Source organism: Arachis ipaensis, chromosome B09 (genome assembly GCF_000816755.2).
Source record: "Arachis ipaensis cultivar K30076 chromosome B09, Araip1.1, whole genome shotgun sequence".
NCBI classification, from domain to species: domain Eukaryota; kingdom Viridiplantae; phylum Streptophyta; class Magnoliopsida; order Fabales; family Fabaceae; genus Arachis; species Arachis ipaensis.
In genome coordinates, this window is record NC_029793.2 from 561,566 (window position 1) to 579,472 (window position 17,907).

General features: G+C 36.2%; 4 protein-coding genes and 1 long non-coding RNA gene across 5 annotated transcripts; 2 read left to right on the plus strand and 3 right to left on the minus strand.

Annotated features, from left to right (window-relative positions):
- On the minus strand, positions 491-4,049 carry LOC107618711. Its single transcript, XM_016320843.2, has 8 exons — positions 3,842-4,049; positions 3,518-3,710; positions 3,051-3,113; positions 2,801-2,940; positions 2,362-2,399; positions 2,233-2,278; positions 1,255-1,419; positions 491-957 (listed from the first exon to the last, which is right to left on the minus strand). Exons 1-8 carry the CDS (start codon positions 3,960-3,962, stop codon positions 794-796), a joined length of 930 nt encoding a protein of 309 aa, XP_016176329.1. The 5' UTR covers positions 3,963-4,049; the 3' UTR covers positions 491-793.
- On the plus strand, positions 4,687-6,763 carry LOC107619166 (glutamyl-tRNA reductase-binding protein, chloroplastic). Its single transcript, XM_016321406.2, has 5 exons — positions 4,687-5,203; positions 5,581-5,661; positions 5,871-5,975; positions 6,076-6,225; positions 6,340-6,763. The coding sequence occupies exons 1-5, from the start codon at positions 4,811-4,813 to the stop codon at positions 6,568-6,570; spliced, it is 960 nt and encodes a 319-aa protein (XP_016176892.1). The 5' UTR covers positions 4,687-4,810; the 3' UTR covers positions 6,571-6,763.
- On the minus strand, positions 6,953-9,839 carry LOC107616670 (exocyst complex component EXO70A1). Its single transcript, XM_016318622.2, has one exon. The coding sequence runs from the start codon at positions 9,020-9,022 to the stop codon at positions 7,037-7,039; it is 1,986 nt and encodes a 661-aa protein (XP_016174108.1). The 5' UTR covers positions 9,023-9,839; the 3' UTR covers positions 6,953-7,036.
- Positions 9,967-15,306, minus strand: LOC107617642 (coatomer subunit beta-1). The gene is made up of 4 exons (XM_016319454.2): positions 13,031-15,306; positions 12,218-12,730; positions 10,976-11,061; positions 9,967-10,562 (listed from the first exon to the last, which is right to left on the minus strand). Exons 1-4 carry the CDS (start codon positions 15,080-15,082, stop codon positions 10,358-10,360), a joined length of 2,856 nt encoding a protein of 951 aa, XP_016174940.1. The 5' UTR covers positions 15,083-15,306; the 3' UTR covers positions 9,967-10,357.
- LOC110266255 lies at positions 10,555-10,933 on the plus strand. The gene is made up of 2 exons (XR_002353372.1): positions 10,555-10,683; positions 10,723-10,933. It is a non-coding gene; the product is annotated as an uncharacterized LOC110266255 (long non-coding RNA).

Genomic DNA, 17,907 nt, shown 5'->3' on the forward strand with positions numbered 1-17,907 from the left:
TTTTCTTTTCATTATTTTTTCTTTTTTTAAAAAACAAAAAGAGAATAAAGAAAAGAAAATACATGACAAAAAACAAGAGTAACGAAAAAAAGAAAGAAGAAGAAGCATTCTAGTTTAGGTGCAACGTGCAACTGCTACGTAACACCATATTTAACATGGAAATATGTCAACTATAGAGATTAGTTTATCAAATAAACCTTTTCGTTATCATTAATTATTAGAATATAAGAACGATTCAATCAATAATAATCTTATATGCCAATCTTGGCCTTCCTAAGCTGGTGAAAACAAAACCCTGTTCATATGACCATTTTTTATTAAGAGTTTTAGTTCGCGTGTATGCTGTGCTCTGAAGTGTTTTGAGAGACATTTAGAATGAAAACAGGTTTAAATCCCAGAAGAGATTGTAAATACTTTCTGTTTATTGCATGCTGATGTGAATAAAGGTGAATATGTAAGTACACTCCTAACAAAATCATTACATTTTGAATTTCAAATAAACAACTAATGTAACTACTTGTATTTATTTTTCAACCAGAATAATCAATGTCTACAAAGTACAATGAATAAGGATATAAATACACTGCTATGATCGAAACACTGTGGCAGTCACTTCTCAATAAAGTAACCTCTAACAGCATGCAATTCTCTTAACAAGCTATACACTCTGTTCCATCTCTAACTAAACAGCAAACATTGGATGCAATGCAATCATATCTCCTTCAAGCATGCCTTTGAGACATTGGCACGTTATTATCACTTGGTTGTATAACAAATAATTCATTCAATGATCTCACAATGATCTATAATCCTTCACCATTAAAATTTCGCTGCATAATTTTCGTGGCACTTGCTCTATCTTTGTTCCCTCTTGCCATGCTTGACCTATACAAACCCCTGGACCTATATGACGGATATATATAACAAGTTGATCGTTGAAAGGGTATGGATGTTTAACTGCAAAACCCAGAGACAACTGAAATTTAATAAATTCGGCACGTGCCAGCACCTTAAACGATGCATAGCCACCCTGTTTGTTATATGTTGTATAATCACACAACAGAATAAGAAACATATGAAGTGGTAAAAGGGTCACCAAGAAAACAATGACACAGTAGTAGACCATGCTGAAATCTATCATAGAGAAGTTTAGAGTAAAATTATGGCGAGTTTAGAATTCAGTTAATGGTATGAAGATGCAATATGAACGTACAGTCAGAAACACATTGTATGAAAGAAACAAATGGTGCTTACCAGGTTTTGGAAAGCCTTGTGGGAATTCTTTCACATCAAAAAGTCCATCCCCAAATTCATATGCTAAATCACAAGGCTGCTCAGTTGGCATAACTTCCTTAATGTCTCTCAGTGCAAAATACAAAGGAGCAAAAGAGTCAGCAAATGGGGCCAAAATTGATCCACCTGAGTTGTTGTGAAATTCAGAAAAAGATGTTAATAGTAAGGACAATCAAGTATAACCTTGTAACCATGATGCACCCACAACCCATAAGGGCACCCCAAATAACAAAATAAAAAAAGGTCGATCAACTCGAATACATTCCTCAAAGATCCTTCATTAAACCACAATGACATCAGCATATTTAAAGGAAGACTAACATTTGAAACCTCTTCAATCTCCAACTATAGTTCTATGCTCGACATTATGAAATCACAATCTAAAAAAGTGAAGAGTGATACTATACAAGGTTGACATCATTATGGAGAGATTTCAAATATTGTAATTAGAAAATTTAGATGTTTCTTATTTTCTTTTAATTTTTCCTTCTGTGTATGGGCACATATTCTGTTGATCTGTTCTAATAATAGCTATTTTATTTGATCAATATGAACAATCAACACACCAGATCAATCATAAAAGTTCCTCATAAAAGTTGTCACTTGTCACCATTTCTTTTTTCTTCCTCTCTAGCAGAGAAAATTGACAAGTAAAAATGAATGTTCATCTCATCAATTACAATATTGCATGAATATACAAAGATTCAAGGTATAAATCAATTAAAAAAACTATAATGTTACTTTTTTTTCTTTCTTTTGTTTAGCCTAGTTGCTGCTGCAAGTGATTCGAGATAAAGGTGATATACACAGTTGGAACATTGCAAACTAGAGATATATAAGAAAAAGAAATGGTACGTAAGTTCATCGCCATATGTCACTTGAATCAGTAACTGAGCAAAGGCATCCATGCATTTCTCAGCCAAAAAGTAATAAACTTACCAATGAGACGTCCATAGGCCTTCCCATCAGTGCAAGAAAATATAGCCTTTAAAAGTAGCAGACAAATCAACCAGAGTCTTCAAATAAATTTTACAAACAGCAAAGAGCAAAAAGGAATCGTGAGTTTACCTTTCTGTAGGAATTTATCCAGGAAAGTGGCATTGGTCCTATGACACAAATGTTCAAAATTGATAACCTTAGCTTTAAAAGATTAAGACGGGCTAAATATGGAAGGAGAACTACACACACTCTCTCTCTCTTCACACACACACAGAATTTCTTTTTTTTTTCTTTTCTTTTCAACCAAAAAAGATACATTCAAGTACAATAGTAGAAGAGTTTTGCAAGCAGAAGCTATTATAAAGAGCAGGATGAAATTGATATGTTTACATGAAACTAGGAAAAAGAAACAAGTCCATAGGCCTTTTCATGGGGACTGTATTTTTTAATTCATTTCCATTTTGCTCCTCTCCAAGAACAGCATGGAGTAATGGGGAACAGAATGCATTCATTATATTAATGTATGACCAGTACCTACAATAACAATGAACCGATTCACCTGACTAACCTCCAGTTGTTCGGCAGTTATAATATTCAAGCATAACATCATCTTTGTTGGAGTTGGCAAACAACTGCGATGCACTTTTCTTTACAAGCTTGGAATCCTCATATCGCGAACCTGCTATCTGCCAAGCGATTGATACAAGTCTGCAAAAATCTCCCAAAGATGTACACTCTCATACTTAGTAAAGATCAATTTGAAATACAAATTTAAGTTACTGAATATAAGTATTTCCATAAAGGAGAGAGGAACATACCTAGGTTTTAACAGAAGCAGCAGTCGATGACGTCTTTCCTCAGGAATATCTTCAATCTTTTTCCTGAAAATGAAGGTGACATTATTGAACCAAAAATCTAGTTGCAATGTATTCCCTCACAGCAGCACACTGACATTACATAATCACAAATGATAATCATGGGATAGACTATGAAGCTATGAAGCACAAATGTGATACAATAGGACATGGTAGCATATAAAATTAGTACAAAAGTCACAAAACTTTCATATTTTGTCTGTTAATAATAATAATAGTAACAGAGACAAATGAAACTATTTCCTATAATTGATGACATCAACAATCAACTAAGATTCCACCAACTACTAAAGAAATGATAAGTAAGACAAATGGAGCATTTCCTATAACTGATGAAGAATCAAGAAAAAAATTCCATCATCATAATTCATAAGTGTGAAGTGTGAAGTGTGGAGCAGAGAGTGACTAACCAAAGATAAGCAGCAGGGTTATAAGAAGAAGGGTCCAAAGGCACTAATTCATTAGGAGGATCAAGAAAAGTGACCACATCCTGTTCATCAAAGTAAACCCTTTTCCCATTTGGAAGCATCTCAAAGGGTTTATCATCCCAAGGGGACACGTTCACTTCACTGCTTCTTCTGCTTCCACACGCAGCTCCCAAACCTGTTACCAACAACCAAAAAAGAATCCAACTTTGTCCTTTGAGGTTTGTTTGGGTGATACATACCGATATATCAAATTGAAGAAGCAGCAGCATGAGGAAGAAGTAGTGTTACTGTTGCTATGTGACTGACCTGTGAAGTTCGGAAAGCGTGGATGGAGACGGAGGAAGCTAGTTTTTCGGGGAAAGGAGGGAGGAGTTGAGTGGCGCCCCCACCACCACTGAGTTGTAGTTGTTGATGCTGCTACCTCCATGGGAGAAGGTCGCAGCCTCGCAGGTAGAGAGGTTGGTGAGTCAAACGCTGCGTAATGAATATGCACTCACTAAACGCAATGTCGTTTCAGATACATATACATTACATTACAATTTAGATTATATTAATTAATGCTTGTTTTGAAAATAATAAAGGTATAGTTCTTACGAAATTAGGTGCCAATGAGTAATAGCTCAAACGGCATAGACTCCCCATACTCAATTAAGAGGTTGCGGGTTTGAGTCTCCTATCTTTCCAAATTTTGCTAATGAGTAATAGCTCAAATGGCATAGTCTCCCTATACTCAATTAAGAGGTTGTGGGTTCGAGTCTCCTAACTTTGGTAAAAAAAAATAATAATTTTTTTATTATAGAACATGTAACCATAACCAGTAAGAAAAAGTGAGCAATTGGATGAAATTTCACACCAATTTCACACCATTAAAATCATCATTGATGACTATTTGATAGCTACAAATCACAAAAGTTACTACCATCTACACTCCTCTTTTTATATTTCACACTAAAATTATTTATATATAAAAATTTTAGCCTAGTTTTTAACTTTTGTTTCAAAAATTAATGTTATAAATGACTTTGATATATATTGATACAAATAAACTACCACTGATCTAAAAGTAAAATAAACAAATAAAAAATTATGATCATGAGCTATTACAATTTACACCTGGAAATACGAAATTAGTGTATAAATTAAAAAGCAAGCTTGGTTGTGGTTCCATTATTGGCCAATTCCAAACGCATCAACGTTATCATCCTCCTCCTTCTTCTTCTTCTTCATCTTCTTCCTTTGCATCTGCACTGTGATCTCATTCAAACCTCAAATCCAATGCTTCTTCATAGCTCCATTCCCGCTCGCCACGTAGCTGCACCTCCCTTCACACCAAATTCGAAGACCAACAGAACCCACTTCCATTTCAGCAACTTCTCTTCCTTTAAGCCTCCAAAATGCTCCCTTTCCGCGGTTTCAGAAGCACCCCATTTCGAATTGAGCACTCACAACAACAAGAAGCCCTTCCCAGCAGAGGTTTCTAGAACCATCATGGAGCTTGCCACTGTGGGAACCCTCTCTGCTTTGACCAAAGAGGGTCATGAGGGTTCTTCTTCCCCTTTGGCCATTGGCGTCAGGTTCGCCGTTGACCCTCATGAAGGCACCCCTTTCTTCTTCTTGAATCCCACTTTTCCCTTCTCTCCTCAAACCCCTTCTTCCCTCCACGTTCAGGTGCCATTGCTAATGCTAAAGCTTCTCTGCCTCCTTCTCATCATTTTAAATTATGCTTCTTATAACCAATTAAGTTGTAATTACTATGAATGATTCCAAAAAATAAAAGAAAATGTTTTATTACATATAGATAGATAGACAGTTAGTTAGTTAAGGTAGTTGTAAGTTAGTTATACTTTCAGTTACTAGTTCTATTCTGTTATAACATATTATACTCTAGATGAGATCAAAGTATATGTAATATGTTCTGGAAATTAAGTTGATCAATATAAATTTCTCATTTACTCATTTGATATGTATTAGTTAGTTTAGTTAGAGGACATGTTAGTTGGAGGAATTTGTATTGAAGAGATTGATTTGAACTTTTTGTTCATCAGTTGAACCAATCTGGGTTGCGCACTCCTCAGTGTACACTTCAAGGCACCCTCACGAAGCCACAAGATTTGAGTGTAACCAAGGTCTGTTTCTTTCTTCTCACTTGTTAAATCATATTTAGATTCAGTTCACCATCTATGACTAATTTCGCCTATGACTTTACTAGAAGGAAGCTTTTATATTTTGGTATGGTTTTTGTTGGCATGGTTATAGGAACATGTAGTGTTCTACTGTGCTTGTGTTTTGATGAGATCTTAGTCCTCATTGTTTGGCATCCCCTGCCATTGTGCAGCGCCTTGTTTCATTGTGGGGGAAGAGGTTCGGAGAAGAAGTGGATCAAGATCTTATGTACATTGTTGCTGTAGATAGGGTTCTTCAGTTGGAAGACTTTCAAGAGGTGTGATGTTTTCTTGTTATTGCTGCTGGCTTAGTTTCCATTTTCCAACAGTTAACATTTGAAATCAATCTTGGAAGTAACCTGTTCCCATGTGTTCTAGGATGGGGAATGGATCAGCTCTTTAGATTACAAAAATGCTCAACCTGATCCTCTACGACAGTTTGCAGAAAAGTTAGTCAGTGAGATTAACACCAACAATATGGAAGACATTATTCGCTTTTGCAATGTGTATGTTGATTTGGATTTCCAGGTTTGCACCTAAAACTATATTTGTTTTACTTTGGTGCTGCAATTTGCTCCTATAGAACATTGCTTAACTAAATTAGTTCAAACCTTATGCAATGACTTGGATTTCTCATTCAAGGTCTTAGAAGCAAAGATGATATGGGTTGATCGCTTGGGGTTTGACATGCGCTTGTTATCGACTCAAAAAGGCATATTCGAGGTCCGCATTCCTTTCCCTCGAGAAGTCACGGACGAAAAGGGTGCCAAGTCAACATTTAATTGTATGTCACAACTAGCTTGGGAGGTTGAAAGAAATTTCCAGCCTCTAGACTTTGAGAAGGTTAAACAATTGAAGCACATAAAGTCTTGAGTTGTAGTTGGTGTAACCACTTACTGGTTTGTCAACAAATACGAATCATCGGTGAAGCTATGTAATTCTTTTTATTTAATTCATGATTTGTGAGGATTCTTGTTGGGATCTTAATGGATTGATTCTAAGTTTGACGTAGTTTTGAGTTTAATGAAGCCTATTGGAGCAGTATTTGAGGTTTGGTTTGTGGAAAGATCAGAAATCATCCAATGCGTGTAGCATATATTATGTATAAGGAGCATAAGAATAGTGTAACATAAGAGGATTAATAATACGATTTTTCTTAAAAGGAAAATTATATACATGATACAAATTTTTTATTTTTGTTTCCATATTTCACTTGGTTATAACTTATAAGTAAAATAGTCGTTATAACACTACTTATTTTCAAACATAATATGTAGATTTAGAGTACATTCATTTACCTTGATTTTTGCCAAAATAACAAGGAAATGACATACATTAACTACTTAGCAGCTAGAGTGAAGCGAAAACTTTTGCTAACTTGTTTTATTTTACTAGTCCAATCTGCATGCTTGACACTCCCATTCTTCTTCAGCTTTGGCTGAAACATAGACCAAATCTTATTCTCCAAACTCTCTGCTGTATATTTGATATGCTTTGCAACCATACCTTCATTCTCGATTGACAAGTTGTAATTCTTCACATAGGCCTTATAGATTGGTACAATACATTCCACCAAATGCTTGCAAATGTTTTTCCTCAAGGCTTCATCACAAATTGTCCAACTAGATTCCTTCTTGTACCTCTCATCAAAAGCTACATTGAAAGCATGCAATCTCTTTCCCAAATCTTGGCTACTCAATGAGGATGAAAGTAAGTCTTTTTGAACAATAATTGATAGAAGCTTTCCCCAGCTATTCCTCAAATAAAGTGCTGCATAATAGTCCTTGTACTGTTCATGTGCTCCTAACCAAGTATCTCCCATCATATCCCCAAGCATGGTACCCCTCAAATTGTAGAAATGGCAATGATTATTCATCATGAAAATGTAGGACAATGTGATATCTTCATAGGCCTTTGACCAAGAATCAAGATTAACTGCAACTTCCTTGATTGTGTCATATATTTGTGTGAAAACAATACCCTCTTCATATGTTTCATTTCTCCAACTAAGATGAATTTCTAGGACCTTTTTCAAATGTGGTAGATATGTATCATTAAGCAGCTGATTGCAGTAATCAGTTACAAAGCTTACCAGCTTAGGGACACCGCCATCTCGGGGAGGAGAACTTGGCCTTTGCAGCTTCACTTGTGCCGGAAGTTGCCAGAATATCTCACAGGCACCATTAACAACTTTGTTGACAAGATCCTTTGTCGCGATTCTAATTTCTTCACAGGCCTTCCCCCCAAAAAGTTGGTTGAATTTTAGTCTAAGATCATCTAACACACTGAATATGTCCAGCAGGTTCAACAACTTGTAGGGATCGTTTCTACTCTCCGAAACATTCCTTCCAAATAGAATGAAAGAAAGAATTCCTGACCTGATGGCGATCCTGGCAAAACACTCGGTCGATGCTTCTCTACCAATCTTCTCAAAGACACGGCAAGATAGCATGTACTCAGTATCAAGCAGGTTCTTGACAACCAACTCCAAATCAATGCCCCATTGGTCTATGTAACTCGCTATTTCCCTGACATCCTCAAATTTAGCTGTTGGAATCTCAAGGTAGCTCAAGTCTAAAGTGTTCAAAGTTCTTTGAGCATTCCTCCCTCGAACTTCAACATATATAGATTTACACTTGTCTAGTCTGCTGTTTGCATTTAACCTCTCAATGATGGCCTGCAACTTCCCCATAACAGAACCTGGCAAAGCTTGTGTTGTGATGTGTGAACCTAACGAAACCAAAGGAATGGGCATTGAGTTTGCCATCAGAAGTCTTTGGAACTCAGTCTCTAGATTGTCTAAGGCTGCGCTGAGAAAACCTCCATTGACTCGAGCTCCCTCTTCCGCGGCTTGCAATTCTCGCAGTATCCTCAAGGATTTCTTCACCTGAAAGAGGTAAAACTCATTGGTGATCGCTTTGTCTTGTAAGAAGTCAAGAACACCCTGCAACCAGCCAATTGCTAACGTGCAATTATCAGTGAGAAGCTTCAAGGCTTCTTCAAGCTTCTTGGCGTCTGAAACATAAGAGCATAGATCGGAACCAGCGTCTGTCAATAGAGAATTCTCCAAATGCTGCACAAATTCAAACACCTTGAGGACAGCAGCAGCAGAACATAGAACACTATCTATACCGTTGCCAACGTCGATGAACGAGCATTTCTGCATGGAGATTGGTCTGAATGAAGTTTGCAGGGATTGACATCGCTGGCGAAGAAGCTCCAATCTTGATCCAGATTCATCTAATGCAGAACCAATAGCACTTGATGTTTCCAAGCTAGCTAGCAAGCACTTTCTTGCAGCATCAAGGTTCTGCTTTTCTTCCATCTCAAAAAGACGTTGGCAATCAAGTGTTTTAATCTCAAAATGATTGCTAACTTTGGCTATTTAGATTGCATTAATGATTTAACGTTTTGCAAATGAAGTTTGGTCTCTGGAAAAAGATGATCTTTGTTGGTTTCTTCTGAATTGCCCCATTCACTTTCTTTCACCAAACTCAACAAAGTGAGTGAAAAGCAACAAAACTTCACTTGCAAAGCAATTAAAATATTCCCGGAACCTCACCAACCAGGCGGTAGAACTTCCTTGAATTCGGGTAATATTAGCGCAACTAACTTTCTTTCTTGTTGAGTTTGAAGACCAAAACATGCTTACTCTTGTTTCAACTACGTCAACAATTTCTCAACCAAATGCATTGCTATTATCCTTTACCGAGTAATAAATGTCATGCAAACAATTATTATGTTAGAATGGGGGCTTCTAGGAGGGATACGAGGAAAATAAAAAATCACAAACTACAATAAGTGATTTTGAGATAACTTTTTATTTCACACCCACTTATTTGACTAATGGGGTCCATTTAAGTACTTTTATTGTTTATTTGTAACTTCCTCCATTAATTGAATAATTGTAATCTTATTTTTTCGTTGTTTCTAAACTACAAAAGTATCTCTTTCTTCCCACTTTTGTTCCTTTTGATTTAATCATACCTCAAGTCCCAAATTAATGAAAAGCTAGGTTTCGTGTATCTTATTTTCTTTCCCTTTGCTCCCAATAAATGAAACAAACCATAAAGAGGACGAATAGTACAAGGATTGGCCACTGTAAACATGTTCCACGATAAGCGATAAGCATTGAGCTCCATCTAGACCAACATTCACCGACAATAGAACCTAGAGAAAGAAAGAACCACTTCAGAGTAATGGTTTGATTAAATAACCAAAGATATCTAGGCTAGCATGATAACAAAGCTTTAAAATAGATGCGACTCAGGGACGAAATCACTAATCATTAATCATTAATATAGTATAACTACAATATCAATATCCAAAGGCAACGCAGATATGTAAAACCAGCCAGTACAAATAGTTATTTGATCGATTCTCATATCAAATATATGATGTCCACCCCCATGTGTTGAAAAATGAAAGATGGGTAATAAAGATTTCTCTCAAGTAATAACATCCAAGGAAAGAATTACAGACAAAAATTTCGAACTCCAAAAGGGTAAAAATTTAATACTAACGCGTCGGCTGCTACCAAAAGCCACAAGAATTTGAACCAGGTAAAACCAAGCTTGGAGTCAGCTGCCACCAAAAGCTACATATGTTGACATTTTAGACATACAAGCGGAAGAGAAGAAAAAACGGCATCTGCTACAAATCAAGCTGCTCCCTTCTGTTTCAAAGTTATCTTATCCCCAAGACTTAGTGCAATTCCCTGAGTTTTACTTCTTATTCTGATATATCCACTCAATTTACCGTCTGATTGCTTCTCGATGCTCACATTCACTAAAGCATCTTCCCCAAAAACACTCTTAGCATAGAGGTTTGCTGCCAGGAAACCACAATCCCCTTCCAATGCAGATCTAAACAAAGCAACAGTAGATGAAAACCAGGATTAAGGAAGATCAGTTAATGGCAAGGCATGGGTCATCAAATAATCAAAAGATATAACATTGCCCATGCATCAGTGAGCTGATCATATATGTGACATATAACATACAATAACCAAGTATTCTTCCCAAGTTGACAAATCAATGTTTCCGTATGATATGGATTGGCAAATAAGAAACCAATCAGCAGAACATCAATTTCTTAAAAGCATTTGGGGGTAAAAAAATTCCAGATATTGGTTATTCAGGCATTTCGTTGGACAACCGATTGCCACAATTGCCTTTAACTCAAGAACATGTCGAGGTGTTTGAATGCTTAGGTGTGTTACAATATTCCTTCGTGTAAAAGATAGAGTTGACAATAAGACACCAGGAAAAGAACTTACGGTGGTGTCAGGCACTTCATATTTGTTGACTTGATAATGTGGTTCAGGAAATCCCTCTCATCTTGTATTACTGTATTTACAGCAACCTGAGAAACAAGAATTCATCAAGATAAACTAGAATCAGAAAACATATTTCAGGTAGTCTGGAAATGCATTGCTCTGAATTCCCGTATCCCTATCAACAAGAGGAACATGAATTACATCAGTGTGTCCCTATGTGTTTTTCTTCTGGTTCTTTTTTCTTGGGTATGTCTCAACCAGTGCCATCCTGCATAGACATAGCTAGTACTAGCCTATACAGGTGAATTCTCTCCTTATTCTCATATTCTCCATCTCCACTAGTTTGGTACTTGGACTAAAGTCAGCAACTCAGCAGACTTTACATTTTTGGACAGAATCAGTAAAAGAAATTTATTTACAGAAAAAATCAGATTAAAAGAATACAACTGAGCAGTTTGCTAATGTGTATTATTGTCTTCTTTTAGCTATTTTGGTTATTTATAACTTTCTTGTAATGTTATGTTCATTTCAGATATAACTTTTTATAATATTACTTTTGGTATAATAACATCATAGCAAATTTGTTTGCATTATAATGGTATATTATACATGATTCATAATTAAGTATAGAAACTAATATATCTCTTAATTGGGACACGTTACTCATACATGTACCTACTCAACAGAGATGATAACTCACAGTAGACAGCATAGGTTAAAATTGGTATATAAAACTAACAAACTAATAGAAGAGTTCTATATAGTGCCTAAATCAAATAAAATACAAAATAAAGCAAGATCTATTCGGCTCACAGTCAGGAAATACCTCAATTTTACCAAGCCATAAACCAGCATAGAAAACAGTAATACCAAACTTCAAACAACTATAACAGAACTGAGTCACTAATTATGACCGGTATAAAAGAATTTAAATACTAACCTCACTGCCAACATAGCAATTTCTTTTTCCAAACCATCAAAAGATAGCCATATGAATGTAATTATCATAGACAGAATGATGTCCAGAAAAAAAATTTGCAAATTTTGTCTTTTGAGAGCACATAATAAAACAGCAAGGACATATTAAAAGCACAGACCATGACTCACTCTAAAGTGTCTAGCTTTCCCGCAATAATATTTTTAATGGTTGTTAATGTTGTGGGTAAAGGTAAAACAATAATTTCTTTTTTTATACAAAGTAATAGTGTAATACCAAATGAGGGAAAGATGAGAGATATATACCTTGTTTTCCCATTCAAATTCAGCCCACATAGTTCTGAAGGCCACATCAGCACAAGATGCAGGAGAGATGTAGTCCATGATATCAATATGGATATCATTTAGAACAATAACAGTTCTCTCTAGAACATTTGATGATGTCTCGTAGACTATGTTACCAAATATAACTCCTGTTTCAGTTGAAGAAACCTTAATATTTGCCTTAATCTGTTTGCTTGATTCTGGAGCCAGGGTATAGTTTTGTGGACGCTCAACAAGTTTAAGATCACCCATGGTTGCTAACTCCAAACACAAATTCTGGAGAGTCTCCTTGGTTCGGTTGATGACGGTAACATCAAGGACAATATCATAGTGATGCACTGTTACATACGCTTCAGCATAAACAGGATCACTGAATCCAGTGAGCTGGAGAATGCGATTGAGCTTATTAGCATCATCTGCATCCTTTGTAAACTCTCCAGTAGCACGTTTGAGATCATCTTGCACCTCATCTTCCAGTTCAAGTTGACTCATGCCCTGAAAAATGTAGAACACGAGATACACAACAAGTATTTGATGAGATAATGGAACACAAGGTGTATGGTGAACACAACAAAGTTGTTACATAATCAATTGAATAATGACTAAATAATTCTAGCAATGCATAACATAAAACAGTTTGATATCAGTTCAAAAAGACAAATTAATCAAACAACAATCATTAGTGATGATTAAAAACATGCAAATAGAAAATCTACAGGAATATAACCAAATAGTAATCTAGTTATGTATACATAAACATCTCACAAAGAGACTAAATGAACACTGCCATTGTACCTTCCTGCTCTTCAAATGGTAAAAATCAATAAGATCATCAGGTTGTGCATTGGATATTTGAGCCTTTGCTTTAATCTCCTCGGTCTCACGACGCTGCTTATCTGCAAGCATCTTCACAAAGCTCTGTCTGCAAGATTGCAGCCATATCTTCCTTATCTCATCACCTGTATTGCACAGCAATCTAATGCAAAGGACAATCCTGTCATGAGAATCATTATCAATTGGATGTGGGAGAACTGAAGATTGACCCAGCTGGAGCATCGAGACCATGATCAACAATGCCTGTGAAGTTGCTTTGTTAACTTCGACTTTTGAAGTCTGAACCTCTTCCAACCTCAACACAAGTTTTGTGAGTGTACATGCAACTACAGCACCAAGGAAGAAATCACCTGAAAGGATCAGTGATCTCAAGTTGCCAACAGAAGAAAGTGGACCCTGAACAAGGGTAGGTGGTGACATGGCAGTTTCAAGAGCAGCACTTTGCGTGGCATAAGTCCCATCAGCAAGAATTGCAGGCCTCCTAGATGAAACAGTCGTTGAGTTTACCTGCTGAGTGGTTCTTGATGCGTCCTGGCCACCCTCTCCTTCCTCTGAAACTGTGTAAAACGGGAGATCACCAAGACACTGCTTGATGGTAGCAATCCCACTCTCAACCTCTGAGAGTGACAAGCAATACTCACCAATTATCCACAGCGCACACGAGCACACCCTAGCAGCACGGATCTGGTAAAATGTATCTAAAAGCCTGGTGATTATAGAAATGCGCAACTTTGGGTTGGTCTCGATGATCTCGCGCACAAATATTACCACATCCATGGCGGAAGCCACATTGGTATCCCCCAAGAAGTCCATCAACAGGTGCACAACAGTGCTTGCCACCTCTGGGAACTTAACAGCACAGGAATGGATAGCCTGTACAAGCATCTGCCTATACTCACCATTCTTCTCTTGCTCCCCATTTTGAGTCTTCACGACCTCCTTCTTAAGCATCAGAACAACCTCATCAATGTTCCTAGGAGTAATCAGCTCCAAAGCAATATCAATAGTCTTCCTCCTGATGTCAAGATTGGGGCTCGAAAGTGCCCTGAGGACATCCATGACCATCTCCACCATGATCTCCCTATTAGAACTCTTGAGCTCGTTGAGCCTATCCAAGACAATAAGCTTCACATTGTTATCGCTCTGGGAGAGCAACAACTGACAATAAGTGCTCGCTGCGGCCCTGATGGCAGTGGGCGCAGACGAGAGTGACACAAGGGTACTAGCACACTCATAAATAACAGCCGTTGAAGGCGCAGTCAACAGAGATATAATAATCTTGATGTACTTTCCCTTCTCCCCCTTGTTAGTCCTACAAACCTTCCTAATCAACTCCAAAACTATCATCTGTAACTGTTCCCCCCAGTCATTAATCCTATCGATGTTGGTAAACAAGTAATTAATTGCGCGATCCTGGGCACAAGAAAACAGCATAAGGAAAGCATTTCGCTTACTAGAAGGATCCTGCTCCGACGAGAGGAACTTCTCCACGATCTCCGGCGCCGAATCGAGTAACTGCTCCCCCTGAGGAAGCTTATACACGGACATAACAGCAAGAACCGCATTGCGGCGAACGAAAGGGTGGCGGTGCTCGAGATTGGACAAGATCGAAGGGATCAATGGCTCAATTATCTCGGATTCGTTGAGACGGCAGAGGAATCGGAGCGTAACACCACGAATGTACTCGTTAGGGTGCTGGAGGTTGTTGCGGAGGTTCTGGCAGATGAGGATCATCTCAGGGAGCACCTTGCCGCGCGAATCGGTCTTGTCAATGATCTCGAGGTAGAGCAATAGAAGCTTCTGAACTGTGTGATCCTCGGAGGGAAGCACGTAGCGAATGATTGTGATGAAGAGCTGTGGAATGGTTTCACCGTTGAGGAGGAGCATGATGGCTTTCTTGAGAGCCTCGATCTTGGCACCGGCGTCGTTTCCTTCGAGAGCCTCCTTAATCTCGTTGGCCAGCGCCGGCGTTCCCTTGTCGAAGTGCACCAATAAGCTGCATGACTTCTCCATTTCTCGATTTCTCTCTTTGGGATCGCAATTCGGATCTCTCAGATTTTCAGATCTGAGATTCAGAGGAAGTTAGCAATGCTGGTCGGTGGTGCTACTCCTATTACTACTACGCTGCAATTCTGATACAATGGAAATGGAATTTTGGATCAGAGAGAGAGAGAGAAGAGAAAGAGGAGCAGATGCAGATCTGAGTGTGTGATTTGAGCTTGGAACTGTGAGCTAAAGAGGAAACAAAAAACACGCCATTCGGGTACCCATAGTGTTCCATTTTGGGCCTCATTGGGTCTCTTAAAGTGGAAGCTTTATTGGGCCGATTATTCATTGTGCGTCACACATCGTTATTGGGCCTCTATGTATCTTATTTGGGCCTAATTAATTCAGATCCAAAAGCCAGTTCCAGTTATAATTACTCACAGGATGAGTTATTACCAAAAAGGCCTTAGGGCCCCTTAGCTCACCAAAAAAAATACCAAAAACAAAGGTACTTATTTTGATTAAGAAAACATCACAAGTTTGTATGGTAAATTTAGATATAATAAAAACAATAAAACAACAAATAATCAATTATTTTGTCCTTTTTTTGTTTTTTGCCCACAGTATCCCCTAATCTGACAAGCCACCAAAAATCAATAGTCATAGGTCTGCTTTATTTAAAGGTCTATTATTGACCAATGAGTTGTTGCATTCAAAAAACGGGATTCGAAGATCCTTAAATAGATGAGTGAGCTAACTACTCAATCACCTCAAATTGGTTAATTATTTTGTCTTTTTGATAAAGTTAAAAAGCTACTTCTGAGTTTGGTCCTAACAGCTTTTGGATTAAAATGCATACTTTACATACATCATACATGCACTACATTTTTTCTTGTAGAGTAAGCCACAAATAGGGACATAGATCGATTACACCACCAGATACATAACTTCAGCTGCTTTATCTTTACTCCATCAGGTTAATATATATGTTATATATATTTTTCACGTCAAAATATCCAACAGAGCATGCATCCATATATTTTGAAAATAACTTAAATAATAAATAGTTATATTAAAAATAGTTTATAAAAAAGTTATTTTGTATTTGGATTTTTAGTTTTAGGATGACACAAAAATTGCATATTTTGGTAAGAATTTTTTTTTCTGGAATATAATACTCCTTTTATAGTAATGTTTTCATGAAAACTATGTATCAGCACTTAATTCCTTGTTTTATGCATATAGTTGACCGGATCATGAAACTTGGCTATCTTAATCAGCATGAATTATTTTCTAATGAAGAAAAAAAAAGAGGTCATGAATGAGAAATGAGTGGCATTGGGAATATGAATAGGTTTTCTTAAAGCACACGTCATAAAAAAAATAATAATAGTAATCACAGTTGAAGGATTCAGCTAGCAAGTCCTAATCTGAGTACCTGCCCTACCAAACCTTCATTAATTTTTGGGAGTATATATTATATACATACACTAACCATAACATCATGTTTGTTAATCTTTGTTTAATGTTTACTAATTAGTTGATTAATTAATGCAATGAGCGGCATATGACACTTCACCCGCAGTCCACGGCATGACCAAATCCTTGTCTTCACTGATTGGTTACAACCTCTTCTTTTTTTAAAATATTATTTTATATAATCAATTTCGTTACGTTATCAACAGTATTTCTGTCAACCTCTGCCAACTCTTGTTTATGACTGTGTTTAATAGAAGTGTCTTTGTGGATGTGTCTAACAAAAATGTCTTTTTTATGACTGTGTCTAATAAAAATATCTTTATATATATTTTTTAGATGTGTCTCTTTATATATGTGTTTAAAATATAATAATTAATTATTATTAACAATAAATTAGCAGATAATATATTGGTACTCTATATTTTTCCTTATATAATTTTGATGGATTTTTTTTTCGCTAAAACTAAATAGCAACTACACATGTTGTTTGTTACTATCCATAGAATTATATAAAATACAGTAGATCTCAAACTTGTATCTAAAATAAAAATGTAGATCTCAATCTAGATCCACTATTCTCCGTTATACAATAATATACATACATCGATTATGTTAAAGAAATTCGAAAACTCCATTATTGCGTTAGGTATGACTATATTATTGTATTTCAAAAGTATTTGGTTTCTTTTCTCTCTTTCTTTTTATTTTTGGAAAATCTAAAAGTAGCTATGCAGATAAGATAGAAAGAATGAAAGATGGACCAATATAATTTTCGTAATAACAATCATAATATCATGCTCTAGGAAAAATGATGCAGTAATGTCGTATGTTAGGTAGACAAAAAAAACAGGTAGAATTTATCTTATTTAGCATTAATTAATTATCGCAATAATTAATAAATACTAAATAAAGTAAATTATGACTGTTTTTGGTTGATTTTTTTTGGTCATTAAACATTTTCAATGTCATATATATTGTCCTAAATTCATCTAGTGAACAATAAAATAAAAATTGTCATTATAATTATTATATTCTAATAATAATGGTCATTACCAATAACCACGTGTGTAATCTATCATAGTTCAGAGCAAGATAAATGATGACTAATATAATTGTCCTCTTATTTATCTCCAAAAAATATTTGTAACACATATTTATAATAATTTTATATGAAACTAATCATTGAAAGTTGTTAGATAACAATTTAATTAAATCTATCAAATTATTTAACAATTCTTAACTATTAATTTCACATAAAATTAATTAATGCATCTTAGTTTTCACATCATTTTTAACCTAATAATCTCTACTGTCATTTTTAACTACACCCGCAAAGTGCAAAATTATTTCAACATTGTTAAAATAAACCATAT